A 21,886-nucleotide genomic window follows, 5' to 3' on the forward strand; every position below is an offset into this window, starting at 1 on the left:
AACCTAGTATATTTTTCTGAGCTGCACAGCAAGTGAGATCAAAAGCAATTCACACTACAACACAACCACAGCTACACACATTATTGAAAGCTATGGATCTGCAAGCAAAATTCATTTCCAGAGTTAGGACCATATATTTGCTATCATGAGAAAAGACAGGGCAGACAAAGAAAGAGCTCTGTGCCTGTGATGGCGCAAGTATTGAAAAAAAGAAGGGAAGAAATGCAGAGATGCACTGTACTATTCTCCTACTGAAAAAAAATAAAATTTTATTTTGTTTAATAACCTTCCAGTTAGAAAGCTGGCCTCAATCCACTGAAATGCATGAGAAGACAGCCCTAAGTGGAATAAAATGCCAATGGAATTGTTAACATATGTGAGAAAATCATCGCATCAACACTAAATCCAAAAGAATGCAATTGTTTTAGGAGCTTTGCTTCATTATGAATATGATTAAGAAATAAACTGTTTTAATTTCTATGGACTTAGCACTGATGAGACCTGCATGGTTGACTGTCCTGAGCAATTATGCCATGGTCACTGACAGTACAGCTTTTTCTGCTAGTGTGGCTGGACTCTCTTGTGGACTCTCTCTCCCAGTCTCATCTCAGGTGCTGGGATGATTTTGACCTTTTTTTCCCCTACTAGAGCTGCCAGTAATGTTAACTACTGGTACCAACTGTAACGGAGGAAAGAACTTATGAGACAGAAACTTTCCTCGTAGGGACTGCAGGTTGGACTCTAGACTGTCCTATTTGGAGAGCCATGCAGCTGACCAAATTGGGGGTCTGCTTGAATAAGAGCTGGACAGCTCTCAGGACTCCGCTGGCTACAGTGGGAGCACACACAACAGATGGACCTCAAATGTCAATTTTTCTACCACTGTTCACTTCTTCTTTCAGGTAACCATTACACTGCAGTCTTAAACATGTTTCAACATCTTGCAAATTACTACTCCATGAGTGTTTTAGTATTATGTAGCAGTTTTTTTCTACTTTTGAGGAGCACAGGACTTATATCTTGAAACTCTTGAAGTAATTTGCAATTCAAGTAATATGAAAAGCTTTGTTTATTTTGCATTCTACGTGGTTTCCTAATTTCCACTGAAATCATAGAAAATCCATACATGTTACATATGACTGACCAGGCACTTGGGAGGCCCTCAATTCTCCCCTTTTACTGTTATCTAGGGAATTATGTGGTGATGTAGGTGAGCATGTTTGCATGAACAGAGTAACCCCTGCAGTCATCTCCTCCCTTCCTACCTGATGAGTTCAACTGTTTCTGAATACATTGTATAGGGGGATTTAGATTCCATTGGGCCTTGTTCCATTGCATTTCCACACTCAATAAACGATAGTGCTGCTTCTGCATAATTCAGTGCCTTTCCAAACTTTTCCACCTAGAGGGAAAAAATAAGGACACAGAGAAATAGTGTAATCATCAAGATATGGTTACATTTGAAGGGATTGTCTCAACACGGGATTTTCTCAACATGAATTATAAACTTGACACAAGAGAGCATATCTTCAGATTCATAAGTTTTTCTATGAGAAAGCTAAAGCCCATCAAAATCTGTGCATCACTGAAAATTGTAAGATACAGAAAGCAGAGCTGAAAAAGGCTATGAGATGTTATTTGGTCCGCACTCTTCTGTCCAAAGAAGGATCCACTCTGCCTAAGGCATTCCTGGCAGATGTTTGTCAAAGATCTTCCAGTGCTGGGAATTCCGTGAATCACCAGGCCTTTTGCCCCAGCTTTTCAAGCATCATTACCAGTAAAAACAGTTTCACACCTCTTTGCAAATGCAGTCTTTCATCAGTCAACAAAGAAAGGTAATGAATATCTTCAACTAAGAGAATCAGAATTAAGCAGTTTGACTACTAACATTGTGTTATTCAAAGGCTCATCTCTGTCCTCATTTCTTCTTTATCCCTACCATTTTCAGCACAGCTTGACCTCTTGTTGGGATTTTACTTTCTGTATCCTCCTTTTCTTTCAGGGACTGCTCTGCTCCCTTAGCTTCTCCTGACATTCTTCTCTCTTGCCCCATTTCTTCTCCTATTGTCCATACTTTGACTCTGTGTATTTGTGTGCTTAAACAGATATATATACATGTATGACCTCCATGATAGTGTATATGCATATGTGCACATAACGTTCAGATGTGTACACTTACATACCACCTATCTGCTCTCAGAATTTCCTTTTTGATGTGGATAGAGATGAATCATACTATTACCTCTTTGTCCTGACTTGTCTTTCCTTCAGTCAGAACTCCTGCGGTACATAAAGCCCATTAATGGACTGGATGCATTTGGTTGAAATCTGATGCACACAGTGAAAGGTTAATGGACCTTATTCTTTTCTAAGGGATAAAGATTTTAAATAGTAAGTTTGGAATGGCACACTGGCTTCAATCTATTTTAGGTTCTTATATGACTCCCATTGCGATCATACCGGAGAACTTCACAAACTTTTTATTATATTTCTCTCCCTGACGTTCTTGTGCGGGTGGAAGTGCTATTATCCCAATTTCACAGATGGGGGACTAAGGAGCAGAGAGACTTAGAGTCATTTTCAGGCTGCTCACTCTAAGTGCCTATATTAGGTATTGCAGAGCCAAAAGAGGAGGTATTGAGCCCAGCAAGGTGATTCAAAGTGCTGCCATTTTCTTCCAGGATCCCTACACAGTTAAGAAGGCAGAAGTACCTGCAAAGAGCGATTCAGAGGGTGTAAGTAAGATGCTGGTCCGCTGTGAAGGAAGGCTGAATGTGAAGGATATTTCAATCACCTGACTCTGATGGGAGGCTGTTTAAACTGTGCCTAAGTGACTTTCATGCAGCAAATTTGTGGCAGAGCAGAGAATAATGCTTGTACCTCCTATTTCTGGGAGTCTACCATAAAAACATTTCTCTTCAGGCTAAGACAGAATTTACTTTGCATATTAAGTGATTTTTTTTTTTCTGTTCTGTTTAAAGCAACACACTAAAATGTACCATTTGTACTTCTCCACAATATTTTCTGATTTAAGACTCGCTTTAAAGTAATATGGAGCTGAATAAACCATGGAAATTTGTGCTAATAAACTCAGGTAAAGTGTAAAACTCAGTGTTAGTGTCCTAAATTAAGGGCCCACTTCTGCTTCCTTTGCCATTTTATACTCTGCACAACTGAGAAAAGGAGGTGAAGAAACAGGGTGTGAGCTACCTTTCTTCTTTCTTGCTCCTGTGACCACAAAGTGCAAACAGAGTAAGGCAGGACTGCAGCTACCCCTACCTGGAAAATAGCCCTACTCATGCAGGGTTCCACCCCATATATTGCATCTGTCTGTCATGCCAGAAGCCTGGCATTTTTAATGCCGCGCTAGCTTATTCCTAGTGGTAGACAAACACAGCATTAGAGAAAGCTAAGAGAAAGCTAAGCAGAGGTCTCCTGGAGCACCAAGTACTTCATTGAATGTCTTTGTTTGGAAAGAAGAGGATCACTTTAGTGCTCCATATAGCCCCAGCTTCCTCTTTTTCAAGAGGGTCTTTCTGACTATGGTTTTAAGTCAAAGCTAGGATCAAGAACCTGTTTGTTGCAGCACTCCTGTGTATGAAACATGTTTCTCTAGGGTTAAACAGATGCCTTGTGTGATTCTGATTGTGTTAGGAAGGGTCTGTCATGAAACTAGGATTCTTTTGGCACTGGAGAGACAAAGAATTTTCAAAAAAGGGCAAATTCCTCGGGCACCAGACCAAATTTGGGATGAAATTATAGAGCCTAACCAGCTCGTTAAACTGAGAAGATAGGTATGTGGTTACCTTATACAGTCTCTATTACCATAGTTACTAATTAAAGCAAAGGAATAAATGGAAAGTTTTATTTATCCAGGCCTTTATCTCAGTAAGTCATTATTTGTTAAGTCATAGTTTATTGGGCTATGAACATTTGATTATATAAACATTTCTTAATTTAACAAGCCTAGCCATCCTTATAATAGATTTTATAATTACCCCAGCAATACTGCACTGATGAAGAAACTGCATTACACAAATAATTTGGAGCAACATAACTGGAAAGAAAATGTTCTCACCATTGCATCTGCTTTATGCTTCTTCCGTTTAGCTTCCTGCATAAAGTAATCTGCATTGCGTGGCCTACCAGGGGAAAATAAGAAGACACTTTATTATTTTCTGAAGTGCAGAATGTTTTCAAGTTATTTTTCCCTTATTTTAAACCTGATTTGCAAACACTTTTTATGAAGAAAATACACTTATCATGTAACCGTGCATCTTATATTTTCAAATTGCTGCCTGTGGAGACAATAGCATTTATGGCTGTTCTCATTCTTTAGAAGTCAGTGATTCAAAGCAAAAAAAGCTAATAAAATGCATTTTTATGGATTATATAAACTGCTTCCCAAATTAGTGCAGTTTTGATCTGCCAAATGGATGCAAGCATTAAGCGGAACGAGTTACTCCATCTTCTTCTCTCCCTTGTGTTTGCTTACCTCTTTTTCTACTCCTCTCTGTACACTGTCATTTGCCTCGGCTTCTCCCTCCTCACAAAACAAGTGTGTGTTAAATGTCTCCACTCTGAAAATACACACTAAGTCTGCTTGCCTCTACTGCTACCATCTCTTCCTCCTTCTCCCTCTTATCTGTAAGCATGCTGAGAGTGCTGTTTACTCGGTGCTAGGCTGCCTGCTGAATGCCACTGGTGTTGCTCGTGCCAAATTCTGTGAAATTTTCCATTGATTTCTCCTGGAATAAATTGTGGAGTCTCCATCCCTTTCTTAACCTACCTGACCTACTGACTGTAGGGGACAAATTCAACTGCTACCTCTGTGCTGAAATTCACAAGTCCCTTTCTGATACAGACTTATCCACTTCTGTTCAAACTGAAAACACAAACTGATGTCTCCTTGGCAATACCCCAGTGAGCTCCTCTTGGTTGAGGCAGGTTTCTTCACCTCCTCCCACAAGCTCTCTCTATTGTGCCTTCCTCAATCACTGTGAAGAGAGCCATTTGCCATGTCATTGCAGTACATAACCTAACACCTTAAGTTCAAGCCTCTCATAAAAGTTTTCACATTTCCTGACCTTGCAGATTCTTCCAGTCTCCTATGTGTGGGACGTGGCCTTCCTTATAATACTCAGCCAAAACGTGCTCTGGTTCTCAGCATATACTGTGGTTACTGCCGTACCCTTAACAGAATCACGCAGACTCACAGAAGAGTTGAGATGGGAAGGGACCTCTGGAGATCATCTGGTCCAACCCCCCTGCCAAGCAGGGTCATCTAGAGCACATTGTGCAGCATCACATCTAGGAGGGTTTTGAGTATCTCCGGAGAAGGAGACCCCACAGCCTCTCTGGGCAACCTGTGCCAGTGCTCTGTCACTCACACAGTAAAGAAATGTTTCCTCATATTTAGCTGGAACTTTCTGTGTTACAATCTGTACCAGGTGCCTATTGTCCCATCACTGGGCCAACAGAAAAGAGCCTGGAAAGAGCCTGGCCCTATCATCTTGACACCATCCCTTCAGATATTTATAAACACTGATGTGATCCCCTCTCAAGTCCTCTCTTCTCCAAGCTGAACTGTCCCAGCTCTCTCAGCCTCTCTTCCTATGACAGATGCTCCAGTCCCCCAGTCACCTTCACAGCCTTCCTCTGGACTCACCCCAGTAGCTCCATATCCCTGTTGTACTGGGGATCCCAGAATTGGACACAATGCCCCAGTTGTGGCATCACCAGGGCTGAGTAGAGGGACAGGATCACCTCCCTTGACCTGCTGGCAACAACCTAATGCACCCCAGGACACCATTGGCCTTCTCGGCCACAAGGGCCCATTGCTGGCTCATGGTTCACCTGCTGTCCTCCAGGACCAGCAGGACAGCCCCCAGCCTGTACTGGTGCACAGGGTTATTCCTCCCTAGGTGCAGGACCTTGCATTTGCCGTTGTTGAACTTCATGAGGTTCCTCTCGGCCCAGCCCTCTGGCCTGTCCAGGCCCCCTGAACAGCAGCACAGCCCTCTGGGGTATCAGCTTTGTTACTCCAGCAAACTTGCTGAGTGTGCTCTGTCCCTTCATCCAGGTCACTGACGTGTAAATTGAACAAGACTGGGCCCAGTACCGACCCCTGGGGGACACCGCCAGCTACAGGCCTCCACATGGACTCCTGATCACTCCAACACTTCTGAGCACAACCCCAAACTCCCCATCCAGCCAGTTCCCAATCCACCTCACTGGCCCCTCATCTATCCCACACTTCCTGAGCTTGCTCATGAAGATGTTGTGGGAGACAGTACCTCCATGTACTTGGAGGCAAACTCCTGGTCACTCTCAGAGGAGGAGGTTTATCCTTGCAAAATCATTTTCTTAGAAATGCTTAGAGAGTTATCCCTTTGCCCTTCTAGTGAAAATGAGATACGTTTTTGAGTATTTGCAGAATGAATAGTGATGTTCTTGCTATTCACGATTTTAAGAGCTTGGTTTCATCAAAAATACAGTATTGCCACTTAGCAATCCTAACTAGTTTTTTTTTTTTTTTTTTAAATTGGGATTTCTCAGCATGTTTATTTAAAAACATTTTTTTTGTGTGTGAGTCAGAGAAGATACAGATATAAAAATGGGATGTATGAATCAAAAATTCTTGCTGACAGCAGTAAGAGCACTTTTAGATCCATAACAGATTAGTGGGAACAAGGGGGAGCCTCTCAACAGAAGAGGACAGCCATGAATACTTCCTTGAGACAATAAGGGTATTTGCTAGTGTGTCTACTTAGTCTGTTTCCATCTACTTACATGCACACAGTTTCAAGGAGATTTAATTGCATCACAGAAGGTTAGTCATAACCCTATTTTGAAGAAAAGGAAGGCTAAATATCATTAGATAGAAATAAAATTTGAAGTCTGGATAATTTTGAATGACGTCTGCCCTAAGAAGCTTGATACAAAGAAAAATATTTCCTTTTTTCCATCTTTCTTTAAAATGTTCTCCCTTAGAATAGAATTTCTTCCTAGCTTACTGTAGCTGGTAGGTCAGAAAGGGGACTAAAGACAGGTTTGTGTCCCAGTATCTCATAACCTACTACAGTTGCAAATACTTTCTGTACCCAGCAAGATGTTAACATTATCTTAATAATACAAACCATCTGGATTTTATTTTGGTCAATTATGAAATAATAGACATTGCAACAGTGTTAGTCTGATGTGGAAAAATAGCTATGTTTTCAGAACCATTGAAAGAATTTGTAAAAATTGATGTCCTGTCTCTCAAGACAATTGATGTCTTGTGAAATGACCCAGGTAAGATAGTTTACCATGAAGAGAGAGAAAACAAAGCAAAGCAGACCAATTCAACAAAGTAGTGGTCTCAGCTCTCTGAAATAATCAAAGTGATGAACCTTTACACGATCCTTTCAAATTCAGGTCATTAAAATGTATCCTTTGCAATATACCCTCCCATATGACACTCAGCACTATATATATAATTTGCTTATTTGAAGCATGGGAAGAGGCTGTAAAAACAAACCAAGATAACACAATGTAATTATGGTCTATTTATAAGTAAGTTAATTGCAAAATGGTTTTCAACTTGCAGCAGGATTTATTCTCCAGTACGCTTAGCAAGGAAGGCATTAGCAGTAGGCATGTACAGCATTGAGCCAAGAGGCCTTCTTTGAGGGCCCTGCTATAGGACAGCTGGGCATAATACAATGTGCAAAAATTGAAGTCATCAGTTTGTACTAAGGCCAATTGTTTTTGGGGGAAGCCTAATGTAAAAAAGAAGCTATTAAAAGACCATTGTTAAGCAAAGCATATATATTCACAGTAGGAACATTTAGATATTTTCTCAGGAAAAATTCAAGACTGATTTACAAATCAGTGGGTGACTAACAGAAATTAAGATTCATTAGGAAAAAATGGGTTGGGTATATCTTCTAGTTGCTTATACAGTGCTTGTTCAAAAGTGTTAATAAACATGCTAAGTCAAATTCTGATCTGTTTATGTTATCTGTGCAATTCTATTCTTCAATAGATCGCTACATGCTAATAAACTTGCAATTCAGATTACAAATGTATGTGTGAAAATGGAAAGCTGAAATATTCTATAAATTTAATACATGTTTATGTACACTGCATAGAACTGCATTTCTTATATCATTTTTGAAACAAAATAAGGATGTGCTTGGATTTAATTTTTTTTTTTTTTTTTTAATGAGAAAGAAAGGTCCCAAATTCAGTTTTGTTTAGGTTCCCACTGTTGTATATGAAAGTCATTTGTCTTTTTAAATACAGTATACTAGTTTAAATTATTATGTTATGAAGCAAAGAAACAAAATAAACCCCTCTCTTCTGTATGCTCCTTGAAGGCAGGAGGTTATCTCAGTTCATGGACAAATGAAGACACCTGAAAAAGCTGATGCATAAATTAAGTTCTGAGGATTGCTCTTTTGCATACTGCTTATTTCGCATCTGTGAAGTTCACGAATACTCTATTAATCATAATCTGATTTTACAGACCCTTAAGTTACAGTGACTGAGAACCTGTACGTTTTACAAACATTAAGGTTCAACCAAATTTCCTCTGTAACTTGGCCCCTCTAGAGAAATTGGTTATAACCTCAGACTGAAGAATTTACAGGTAATCTCACTGCATGATAATTTCAGATACTGTATGTTATTATTGAGAGGTGTCTTAAGGAGAAGTAAATCTGTTTCCTCACATAAGAGATTCAGAAAGATCTGAGGATAAGCCCCTTTTCAGGTCTTTGGTCTAAGGTTTGCAATCCTTCTGCAGATCACAGCCTCACTACAGCCTGAGAAGCCAGGGAGTAGAGAAAATGTCCACAGGGCTAAATTGGTACTAGCACTGGAGTCTCTTTGTTAGGGTAAAAAGATTACTGGTCATAAATATATACTGAAGTCTGACGGAAAGATATTCCCTGACTTCTGGTTTTCAGGCAGATGAGTCTGATTCTCCTCTTAAGTTATTTGCAACTGTCTGTATCTGTTGGTGTCAGCACTGTCACTCCAGATTTACAAACAGAATTCAGGCCTCTATTTAAAAAAAAAATAAAAATTTAAAGAAGTCTGACTTCAAATTAGCAGGTAAAAACAAGTGTTTTATCTCTATTAATAATTTTGACTGCACAAAAACCCTCTTTTGTTTCTGAATATCTGATTGTTGGTACTTGTAGAAATATAGTCCTCTTCAACAAAGCCAAAAAGGAGTTCTAATACACTGCTCTAATGCATCTCATATATCTCTCTGAAAGGCAAGAGAAAGAGTGTAAAGCATCAGTGCCAACTAAGTCAGGCTGCTGGTGAATTCTCCCTGGGATCAAGTGTCATTATGTGAAACTGGCTGCTCTCGAGGAGAATTTACCCTACTATGTTGATTGGGGAAAGCAATCAAGTACTGTTGGAACCAGTTCAACGCATTCTCAGTCAATGCTAGCCAGTCACCTAGGCACTGCAACAGAATCCAGCCTTTTACAGAATAACCCCCCCATGGCTAGATCTGATAGTACAAACAAGGCCAGGCTTCCTTTTCAGCAGTGGTATTCAAACCATTTATGACTTTGACAAGGGCAGCCTCAGTAGCATGTCTGTGGCTGAATCCAGGACGAGATTTATCAAACAATCTGCTACTGTCCAGAATTTCTCTCACTCGCGTTGCCACCACTTTCTGTGGGAGCTTGTCGAAAACCAGCAGGAAATACAGCATTTCCATCCCTTGTTATGTTGCACAGGATCCCAGCGTAAGGTGAGATGGCTGTGGGCATGGTAATTACTCCCGTTCCAGAAGCAGCCTTTGAGAATTTCCGGACTGTTGAGCTCCTGAGAGTGGTGTTACTATTACCCAGGTAAAATGCTAGTGTGTGTATGGTTCTCCCTCAACATCCTATTTAGCTGTATGCCATTACAGTGCATCTCTGCCACCTTTGTCTTTTGCTACCTTCTGTGAATTTAATTTACTCCAGTTTAGCAGATAATTGCAAAAATGTAAACTCGTGCAGTAAAAAAGGGGGAAGAGAATCAAACAAAGTGAATCAATAAAAGCTTTGCTTCGTATAGTAATTTATCGGCATCTACTGCAACATAATCTTGAAACTCAGCGCAACTGCTGGTATTTACAGAGTACGGTATAGCTGAGACTCAAATATACAATTTTAATTATAACTGCATTCAAAAGCACGTTTTTCATCTAATTTTTATATTTTACATGAACTAAATACTAAACTATAGCATTTTCTGCTTCATTTACATAATCTTCCACTTGAACATTATTTCTTACTGTGGTATGGTGCTTTATGAGGATACATTTAAAAAAAAACTAATAAAAGTTCAATTAAACATCATAAATGTAGCCAAGTGCATATTTTAATACCCTTCAGAGATAATGATGCTGAAGTGTTATAAAAAAACAAACTAGTGCTTCCTTAGTGTACAACAATTGCACATAATAAAAGCAGCTTAAATCATAATTCTAAATATAGGACCAGTTTCACAACTTTAGTAGTCTAGCCCCTAAAAAAGTGTGTGTACTGGAAGGGAACAAAACGAGCAACCTTGGAGTTTGGTCAGAGCTAGAGGCAGACCAGAAGATACTGGTATAGCCAGGGCCAGCCCATGTCCAGTTTTGAAGTTGTGCCAGCAGGCCCTGAACTTTCAGTCCAAGAAGAGAAGAAAATCCTCTAAGGGCAAGATAACCACATAAAGTAAAATGTGGGTGTATACTGTCCTGCCTATTTGCTGTTTCGGTTGGGGTTATACCTGGAGATGTGTCAGGATCATGTCCGACACGTTGGGTCGTAGGGAAAGATTCATGCTGGGGGTGAAGAATGGGGCTGAAGCTGGGAAGCGGGTATTACTGTACAAAATAGTGTTCTCCCCCGATGCATCACGGCCTTCTGCCCATTCCACAACTGAAAATAAATGCTGCTTAACTGCTGTGTCTGGGACGTGGCACACAGGGGTCCCATGGCACTGCGTGAGGCAGGTACCCAGTTATGTGACTCTCATGCTCACTGTGGTAGACCCAGCAGGTCTGGGAAGTTCAACAGAGGAGCATAATAGAGGGCAGAGAAAGCATTGGTGACCCATTTATATGATAGTGCTATAGGCATTTCAGAAACACGGGAACAAAGGATCTGATTGGAGTCAGGCCAAATGTAAGAAAAATTTACTCAATCACACAACTGCACAACTCCTATCTTGATGGGCTTAATATAACCAGGTCAATGGTTTAGATTAAATGAATAGATGAATAGTTCAGATACCTAGAAAGACAGTTACTGTTGGGGAAAAAAAAAAAAAAAAAGCAACCCAAATTAAAGCATGGCACCTAATTTAAATGAAACGCAGAAAGTTAAAATAAGTGGGGATTCCTATTTTGGCAAAAACACAACATTCCCCAGAATAACTATGTCAATGTGGTGAAATATGAGAGACTGAGAGAAAGAGTCAAAATCCACTACTAATTCCTGGGCATGACCCAGATTCATGACTTAAAGATATTCATGTGAAATCAATACCTGGACTAAAACATGCGAGGGCAAAGTGTGCATGTGAAGAGGGAGGAATGAAAGAAGTATTAACAATAGGCACTTGAGCTCCTGTATTAAAAGCAGAGGGAGAAAATCTCACAGCCTTGCAGATAAACTGCAGTTGTATCTCTTTTGTAGTATGCTAGATAAATATTCTGAAATCAACTAATTTCAGTAGAGGCTGAGGAAAGCCTTTACAGTCAAACCTAGGGAGAGAGGGCAGGACCACAGCTGCCCAGACTCACATTGTTTTAAAATGTCATGGAATCACACCCTGACTTCCCAAGAGGCGACTGAAATCCAAAGGCAGATAGAGACTTCTGTGAGACGGAGTACCTGGCAGCCAGCTCTGGTGATCCCAGCACTGGTGAGTGAGAAGCCAAGGTGCTGGTGAAACTGCTGGGTGACGGTACGTCTGAAACCTTGGCTGTGTCTGTGCTGGTGAAATAAACAGAGCAAGGATACCAGCTCTATCATTTGATGTCCATGCTGTTTAATTGCTAATACTCTCCCTGGCACAGTCTTGAGCTCTCTCCCAGACAATGCCTGGGCACAGCTGGGGGACAGCACAGGCCGGGGGCTGTTCTCAGGAGGCAGTGAGTGTTTTTTGTTTTGGGGAGTGAAGACAGTTTAATCATATAACCATAAGCAGTGCTGGATCGCTTGCCCATAGGGACAGAGGAGCGGCATGGATGTAGCCTGTAAGTTCAAACGAGGTCCACAGCCCCTGCTTTTCTTTGGCAACAGGGAATAATGGCTATAAATCCTTTACCCCGTGAGAATCTCCTGCTGGAGCCGATTAAGCATCTATTTCCCACCAAACCAAGCTCTTACAAAGTGGCCTATAAAGAAAGGGGGTAGGTGGTCATGCAGAGAACAGGCAATTTAATTATTTAATCACCGAGGCAGTGTCTGCTATGTAAGAGCTTAATGTTGTTTTCTCATGAACAGTGTGCACGTAAGAAAATTCAGTGCCACAAGTTAAAAGGGAAAGAGAGGAAGAATGGAACGATCAGATGAAGTCTTGAAATCCCCCAAGGCCAAGAAAATGGGAACACCCCAAAGTAAGCATATGAATTTGTGAGGACCTTGGTACAGCAGATGTTGGTCCATATGGCCAATAATATTTTAGATTGCCGATGAGAAGAAAGAAGGAATTCCTTTTCCTTAACCATGCTCCTGAAAATGTTCTCATCACTCCAGAAATCTCTCTAAACACTTCAGAAGACCAGGAGTCCTTGAGGAATTTTGGGCAAGGTAAAGTGTGCTGGATTCCAGCGGTTGTGTGGGAGCCACAGCTCAAGAGCACCTTTTCCTTTCTGCCTTGAGGCAGAGGAACAATGAAAAGGACACTGAAAATGAGAGATTTGGGTCCAAGCTGAAACTGAGAGGTGTGATAAGAAGTTCTCTTCAGCTCCTTATGAGCTATATCCATAACATCTTTACAGCTGGAATATTTCTTGGCCATATGATTTATGTATAGACAAACAAACACATTAATACTATCCCACAGCAGTGTATGTCCCTGAATTTGGGAGAATATCAACCTGTTGGGTGTATGTAGCACCTAAATCCATGAAGGCAGAAAAAAATGTTCAGCAAAAGATAAAAAAAATAATAATAATAAAAAAAACTTGGATAAAAATGCTAAAGGTGTATTATTTTGCTCCTATAAGGCCAGAAAAAAATGGAAAATAAATGGAAGTGAAAAAAACTCACTCCAAGTTTGAAAGGGTAAGGCACAATGAAAGTAAGAAAGCAATCCTGAGGAACAAGTTATGATTTAGCCATAAGGAGAAATGGGAAAGCTGGGTGTGCTCTGCTCCTTTCATACCACACATGCCGTATTTGGAGGAGGGTGTGGAACTGTGCCCTCAGGCACCCACAGCATGTCTGTGCTTATCATGTCAAAGACAACAGACTTTGTTCCTAAATGCAGTTATTGGGAATTCTATCATTCAGCAAAATTACAACAGGACTGAATTTGGCTTGAAGCATTATGATGTAGCCTTTAAAATGTTCTCTTTATAGAGTCAGAATGGCCAAAAATCCAGGAAATCTTGTTAAGAATTAATACTGGAAACATCACTGATGTCATTTATACATGTGCCATGCTGGGTACCTTGAAGCATATTCAGAACAGGCAGTAAACAATGGCAAAACAGGGAAAGTAGTATTTTGGCTGCCTTTTGAAGACTGTTAGCTATATTTACTTTTATATTTTGATGCATGTGTATACAGCACTCTGCCAAGCAAGATATACTTTTTATTGACCTACTTGTGTTCCAATTTATTGCTAGTGACAGCTGTTGTCAATGATCTAGAGAAAATAAATTGAGAATAAAGCAAAGAGACACTGATTGGTCAAAAAAATTAGTTGTTGTTTTAAATCAAATATAAGAGATTTAGTCTCTTCAAACTATAGAGGCTGATTAAAGCCATGTCTGGATTACTGTAAATCAGAACGTCATGGATTATGAGATGAAATAATACATAGGCATCATTTTGGACAAAATACTGCCATTAGGGTTACCACATAATTTTAGATACACTGTATTGCATTTCTTCAAATATTCTGCTGTGGTTGTACAAGGATTTGAAAGACATTGGCTGCCATGTTTAATTTGATCCTTCTAACATGTGAGTCGAATCTGTTGACACTTAACATTTGCAGCCAGTCCAATCTGCTACATTTCAGTGACTTCTCTACATGGTAATTTCAGAGTCAAGGTCTAGTATAGCTGGTATTCTGGTGGTGTTTCCTAGATACAGCTTGTGGATGACAGTTGCATGACATGAAAATCTCCCTCCTCTAGTTAGCACAACGGGCATTTAACCATTTCTATTTTTAAGGCTAAATTAAGACATACTTGACTTCTGTGTTTTATCTTATTTGGCTTTTCAGATTTTTTTACTTTTTGTTTTTTATTTATCTATTTATGTTTTTTATGGGCTGCAAATTGCTCAGGGACACTCTACATGGAAGGCACTATATACTAACAGTTTTATTGTATCTCCCTCTGAAAAGGCGAAACAGCTTTATTGAAGATGCCTGCCAGAGAAATCACATATATCACTAATGGAGAAAGCAAGTGATAATGGCCTCTTAGATGACAGAGACAGAAAAAACAGTTTTCCTATGACAGTGTTCTAGGGGGAAAAAAGCCAAAATGGTACCCCAGTGTTTTGTCAGCATCTTGAGGGAAAATCTGATGAAGATACACAATAGTTCTGTTGTAGGTGTTTCTGATTGTGTTTTTTTTTTTTTTTCTAATCCAAACAGATGAGCACATCCTACATTTTGACTTTTATCAAGTACAATGATACCTTTTTGCCTTGTATGTGCATTTACAGTGCAGAAAAACTGAACAGTTGCAAGTAAATTACAGATGATATAGTATTTCAAGAGATATGAAGAGTTGGGTAGTACTTCTAAACAGTTTGAGGTTTCCTCAATGGAAATTGTTGAATAAATGTGTTGCAAAAGTTGAAAAATAGCATGGAGGGAAGTCGAGAAGGAGGGAAAATGAGGATATATACACAAGGGAGAGTTTTCTTCAAAAGGGGAAGAAAGAATGATTACATTTATTGAATTTACATCTCCTCATGACTTCCATGAATGCACGCAGAAATTAATCTCACCAGCCTTCTTTTCTTGACATACAATACATTTACGTCCTTTAGAAGTCTATGTGAATTATTTACATCTTACAGTAGGAACCCTGGATTCTCGTTATGAGATGCTGTCATCCCTCTAGTTGTCTCTGAGACTAGGTCATATGAATGAGCCTTACAATTATTACAATTCTTATTACCAGTAATTATTAAAAATATTTGTTCTGGTAGAAAACAGTTCATGAGGAAACAGGGCTGTTTTCCCAGGGTTTTCTTAGGTATATAAGAGTGAGCGATGTGGTGGGTGTAATTGTGAAAGAACAAAAGGTGCATCAAGGTCACACAGCTCATGGAACTGTATTTGTTAGAGACAGTCTGAGACATAGCTTGAACAAAATTTCTTCTACACTAGCCAGAAAAATCAGTATTTTCAGGCCAGAACATTACTAGGCAAAAAAAATCTGGGTTTTCTAAATATTAGGATTCCAACATTCAGTTTCAACTTTATACTTTATCTAAATAATATCATATCCTAAATGACCTTGGGAAACAAACCAGCAGTTTTAATTTACCAAAAAGAAAATAAAAACAATTACAAGCTGAAATTATTTTCAAAGGAGGGCAGGGATGTTTGAAGGCTGTACTGGAGGTGGGGAGGGGCAGGTATCCCTTCAGATACTCATGCAACTACCGCTGCTTCCTACTCACCCTGCCTTTGTAATACCTTTCTTTCTGAGCAGCAGTAGCAGTAACAAAAGCAGCTGTCAACACTCCCATCTGTCCTCTCCCCTGCTTCAAAGGGCACACAAGAAGGCATCACCCTCCCTTGATATGAATGTGTACATGTAAGTAGTCTGAGGTGTACAGAATTAATGTCTGAGCTCTGAGAGCACTAATAAGCCTTAATCATAGAATGATAGAATCGTAGAATTATAGATTCATGGAATCATAGAATAGCTTGGGTTGGAAGGGACCAAAATCAAAGACTTCATACAGTATGTCTCATCCATTGCTCAATGTACAGCGTTACTAAAATACTACTGGACTACATGGTTTACTTTATTTTAAAGCCATCTGTACTTACATGTCATCAAAGATAAGCTTTGTCCTTCTGCAGTCCCTGGGTGTGCCGGACAGAGGTGACCAAGGCTCTGTTTGGGACTGTGGCTTATTGCAGAGAACGTTTTCTGAATTGATGTGAATTGCTTTCTAGACAACAAACAGCATAGAAGACATTGAGGAATTGGCTACTAACTTCAAAAAAGCAACTAATAAACAACAAAGTGTCTTTGCATTGTGTTGTAAAGTGCCAGTTAGCTTTCCTACTATTTCAGCAAGGAGTATGTATAACTGTCCTGTCACCGATAGCCATGACTTCACAAATACCAACCAGAGCACTTTGTAAAGGGCTCGAGTTTCAGTGCGATATACAGACAGAATGGAGCTGAACTATTAGTAACTATCAAAATGCTCTGTAACACAGTCAGTGAAATTATTAAAGAATAGATCTGTTGTGGTCATTTAGAAGATCGAGTTACATCTCTAGTCTTCAGCTTCCAAACTAGCATTGTACCTAGCCCCAGGAGAGCAAGGCTCACTTCTTTGACTTGTTCCACACTGGGCCGCTAATGTGCCTGTGTGGTGAGAACTAGTCACCCAAGGCCCAGGCTTTTTTCTTCTCTGGGTCTCTGATGAGCTTGAAAGATCACTGCTCTGTACCACAGCTGAAGCACAGCTTTTGGCAGGGTCTCATGCTTTCTCTCAGCTGCAGCCCTGTTCTTCATGCGGCCTCATGAGCCCTTCCTACCACCTGGTGACATGCTGTGTGGGCAACCACGCACTGATACAGTGCAAAGCAGACAGCCTCAGGTTGTTCTTGGCTTGTAACCACTGCCAGAAATCACTATTAGTTCTCCTTCAGGTGGGAGATGGAAACTTAATAGTGAAATGGACAAAAAGTTAAAATGGATATGAACAACTCCCCAGCTTGTGGTCTCTAACAGAAATTCAAGGGAGCACTCAGGCATGCCAGCTAGATACCCAATGGGAAGATGGGGTAAAACAAAGCTAAGTTTAACATTTATAGTTCATGAGCTTTCATATTCTATATGGCACATCAAGATCAGTTCAGTAGGCTAAAGTTTTCAGATGAATAATCAGATACATAAGAATTTTATTGCAAAGGTTGTTAAAATGTTGACCAAATGGTGCATTGCTAGGCTATGCAGAAAATCTCAGTGAAATGCATTTGCTAAGGGTGTGGATCATAAAGCAATCACCTTCTACTTTTGATTTCCAGCACATTTGCCTGTGAAGGAATTTAAATTGTTTTCAAGATATCCAGTGAAGACTCATATCATTATAATTCTGAATGGGTTATAAACCTCTAAACTTATGTTTTAGAAGTTTAAATGTTTAAGAATTTACATTTAATCCATGAAAAGATAAATTTATCACTACTATATGTTAAAATGCCTTTTTATTGGCATATTTTATGCACTTAATTTTATTTCAATTTACCAAAAGCATGTGAGATATTTTTGAAAAATATAACTTACAATAACTTGTTTTTTTAAATGTCTAAAATTAAGATTATACTTACTACCTCTCCCTTCACTGTCAAAAAAAAACACAAAACAACAACAAAAAAAACCCACAGTATATACATCTGACTTTATGGGCAGTTATCCCCACAGGTTTCCAAAACCAAAAGTGTCTGGAAGCGACCACTGCTACAACTCAGGTATTTTCTTTTCCTAAAAGTTGCTTAGGCACAAATACGTAGGGTTTTGAAGCCTCTCATGTTTCAAATAACATATGAGTAAAAAACAAATAAGCATTGAATAAAATATATAAACAATTTCTGTTGCAAGGAGAAAAGGCATGATCAAGAGTATGATGGGATAAGTGTCTGAATGACTGGGCTCTGGTGGAGCTGAGTTGTGAGGCTGGTGCTGAGCTGTTCACTGGTGTCAGCAGTAAGCAGAAGTGTCTGAGAATATTCTTTGGAAGATATAGAGGATTACCTAACTGCAGGCGCACTAATGGTTAGGCAGTGTCTGAGCAGAGGCCTTATACAGCAGAGGCCTTATGCACCACATTTTTGGATACAGTGGCTCTGCATTATGCCCAAGCAATACTCTAGAGGCCTAAATCCATTCATTTTGGGCCACTAGCATTAGCCTTCTGCTTATGTAGCTTTTGTTATTTGTCTAATTTACACCCTGACTTGTCTTTCTTCTATGCCTTGCTAAACTCCAAAACAGAAAAACTGAACTTACAGTACAACATTCATTATTGCTATTTTTTTTCTTCTTTTTTTTCTGTAACATTCTGCAAAGCTATCATGGACTGCAATACAAAGTGAAAAATATACAGCTAGGTTTTATATTGTGAACAACAGCATAAACTTACATTGAAGTCTCCGGGATGTGGCTGAGACTGGATTTCACCCTTATGTTTTTTGCTGGAGGAGATGGAAGGTAATAGACTGCTGCCATTAGGTCTGCTGGAGGAAGTTAAATCATCGTTGGAGTATTTGTGTTTTGATGCATCAGAGAGGGGAGAGACAGGTGACCGAAGCATTTTCTCATTTTTATTTATTGGTATTGCCAAGCTGGAAATGGAAATTACAGTAATGGAGTGTCACAAAGCTGGCTTTGAGAAAGGTAAATGTTTTATATATTACCAAAACTTTGAATTTAAAACCTGCTGGCAGGATAAAGTCTATTGGTATCTGGAAACAAGCTTACAGTATGGGGACCAAGAGTTCATTTACAAATTTGTATCATGTTTCTCCTCTTTCCCTTCAAGGCAAATTGTAATTCTGGAGTTAATATAAAGTCTGTAACAGAGTACTTGAAAAAAATACAGAGATAAATGGCCACTTGCTCACCATCTCTTAAGGGATAGCTGGAGACGAAGATTAGGCTCTGAAGTGTAAGTTTAGGTTATGGAGCCTTATTTCACCATTACAGGTGACAATTTATAAGCCATGGCAATAAAGCCATATGTGAACTAAAACAGGAAATGTGCTTAAAGATGGCTGTGTTGTCTTTGTGTTCAATGACCAGCCCTTGGTAGAGCTGTTTATACTAATCTAACACAGATTTTGAAGACAAAGAAAGGTAAGCTGGCACTGCAGACAAAGGAAAACACATGCAAACAGTAGACACACAGCAATTTGAGCTGCTCCTTCTTCTGAAGAAAAAAGCTACACAGTATTTTCAACTTTCACTTATTTGAGGGAAGTTTTGGATGAGAAGTCAAACAAACCATAAAAATATCCCCAAAATAAGCTTTAGTTGCACTAATCTGAAAAAAAAATACATTTATCTGAAAATTTTAAAGCAACACACACAAAATAAACATTTTTTTAATGGAAATGGTTTGCATTAAGACTACAACTGTGATTAAGGTCAGACAGACTATTTTAACACAATACCTTCCCCTGTCATATTCCCCTTTATTCAGCCTATTACTTTTTATAGACAATTCTCACTTCTTTATAGTTACTGTATCAGGCAGTATACACTTAATGGAATCACAAAAAGGAATATGGTACAAAATATACTTTATTTCTGTACATCATTTCAGAGAACAGAGCTAATTAAATGTGCACTTATCATACATTTGTCCAGTTATCTGGCATATCTTTAAAAACTATCTGTGAGAGAAGCCATAAATCATAATTCAGAACCGTTCCTGTCTCCCACAGTGTAGTACTTTTAAAATACAACATGAACTGTTTTACTTTAATGACCAATGATCTTTATGAATGCAAGAATCAGGGTGTGTAAAAAGGACAACTGTGTTCTTCTTTTCCCTCTAAGGAAAATAAGATCTTTAGCACTGTTTTCAAAGTGAAGGCTGATGCTGTTATTTCCTTTCCCTTTTTCAAACATAAAACCATGTCTTGGCTAGCCATGTCTATACATCACTGTCAAAATGCAGGGCAACATCATCCAAAAGAAGCCATCATTCCTTGGAAGCCATTGCTCCTTGGAGGGCTCCTACCCAAGCCTCAAAAGCTTGGCCCAGGGCGTGTGAGGAGTAGATACAATTTCTAGTTGTGTGGTAGATTTTTTGCATGCCTTCTGGCACTTTGCTTATGCCCACCAAAGGATACTGTGAGCAGTTGAGCTGCAGCAGCACGACCTTATTATACTGAGAAGCCACAAAAAAACAACCTGCAGTGAGCTCTGCTCTGCTGAGACTTGGAATTGTGGCAACCAATGTAGGTGTAAGATATTTAGGGTATCTGTGCATGTCACTGCAGCCTCTTGTGTCAAACAGAGCCTTCCTCAGTCTGCACATCAGGTTGTAGTTCTGGAATATAAAATGCTCATGTCTGAAGATGTTTTTGCTCCCCTTTTTGCTACCAACCGCCAGCTGTGCTGACACAAGTTTCAAACAAGTTTCTTGAGTGAATTTACAGGAGGGCTCCACATGCAGATATGCTGGCATAACTGTAGGGGGATGTGCTAGAATGAGTGGCTGCTGGTTGCAAGAGGGACAGGATGTCCTGACACACATGCTGCTGGTTTAGCTACAGCCTCAGGAGCTTGATATCGTGACCTACAGTAGCATAAAACACCTGGACTTCTTGGAATCAGGGCAGGCCCAGGAAGAATTAGGGGGTGAATATTCATTTAAGACCTTTTTTTTTTTTTTTTTTTTTTAATATATTTCTTTAATGCACATTTTCTACCAGGAGCACCTAATACAATGTATTTAATATACAATTTTTAATGCAATTACGGATGCACAAATAACATAACACACCCTCAGCCTAGTTGCATTCCATGAACTACCACGGCCACTCTTAAAGAGTTTGGTTGTGTTCAGTGAGAACTACCACAGGTAGATTAATGCGTTAGTGCAGTTTATTAAAGCAACAGATACACAGGTTCTTTGGATTGCCTGTGATAAATTCATTGTCAGCAAAGCATGTGCAAATACCAAGAGTATAAGTAAAACTGCCTGGCTACAAATGCATTTAAAGATATAAAGTGGCTCTACAGAGATTTCTAAGTTTCCCGGGGAGGCACTTGGCATAATCAAGTGTTCGAATCTTACCCAAAGGTGTCCCAATGGGAGGAAAGAGAGGCTCAGCCTGTCAACTAATCCCAGAAGTCAGAAAGCATCTTTCCTTATGCGAGAGTATCTTCCCTAACATGATGGTATTTCCCTAACATCCTCTCTCCCTTAAGCTAATTTATATATATATTTTTATCTTTCAGGTGGAGCTTGAGTGACTCTAGTCATACATACCTTTGTTATGATTGGAGTGAAATTCTCTCACTTTGCTTTTAAAGGTACAGACTAGAAAAAATTAAAGTGAAAGCTCCGTGAGGCATGGTTACACCCTGGAGGCAGGTAGCCTTTGGGACGGAGGTATGTTTTGGTATTATAATGATATTATAATGGGAAAAGTTCACCAAAAGGACAGCATTTTGTCAAAAATGTGGCAGGCTGCTGGCCCAGGGAAGCAAACATGCAGCTTATCGGTTCTGATGTACCTTCAAGTTCCCATCTTATCACAGAGCCTGGCCGCGGTGTCTCCACTCCGCTCCACCCTCCGTCCTGTTCCTCTTAGAGTCAGCACACCAAGTTCCCCCAGTGTGGTCAACATCTAAGATTGGAGGCCTAGGGAACTTCTATGGAATGCAGCCTGGAAGTTTCTTCAATGCTATACCTTTTCTTTAAAATGTGAATATAAGTTTAAT

At 39.6% G+C, this 21,886-nt stretch overlaps 1 protein-coding gene across 1 annotated transcript in view; it reads right to left on the reverse strand.

Annotated features, from left to right (window-relative positions):
* The window catches only part of AFF3 (AF4/FMR2 family member 3), a 336,670-nt gene that overhangs the window by 9,655 nt on the left and 305,129 nt on the right, over positions 1-21,886 (reverse strand). The window contains exons 13-16 of the mRNA XM_032200334.1: positions 18,573-18,774; positions 16,243-16,367; positions 4,079-4,142; positions 1,266-1,402 (exon numbers count right to left, since the gene is read on the reverse strand). Of these exons, the coding sequence (XP_032056225.1) occupies positions 1,266-1,402; positions 4,079-4,142; positions 16,243-16,367; positions 18,573-18,774 (528 nt within the window). The remainder of the gene's footprint in view (positions 1-1,265; positions 1,403-4,078; positions 4,143-16,242; positions 16,368-18,572; positions 18,775-21,886) is intronic.

Source organism: Aythya fuligula, chromosome 1 (assembly GCF_009819795.1).
Source record: "Aythya fuligula isolate bAytFul2 chromosome 1, bAytFul2.pri, whole genome shotgun sequence".
Lineage (NCBI taxonomy): Eukaryota > Metazoa > Chordata > Aves > Anseriformes > Anatidae > Aythya > Aythya fuligula.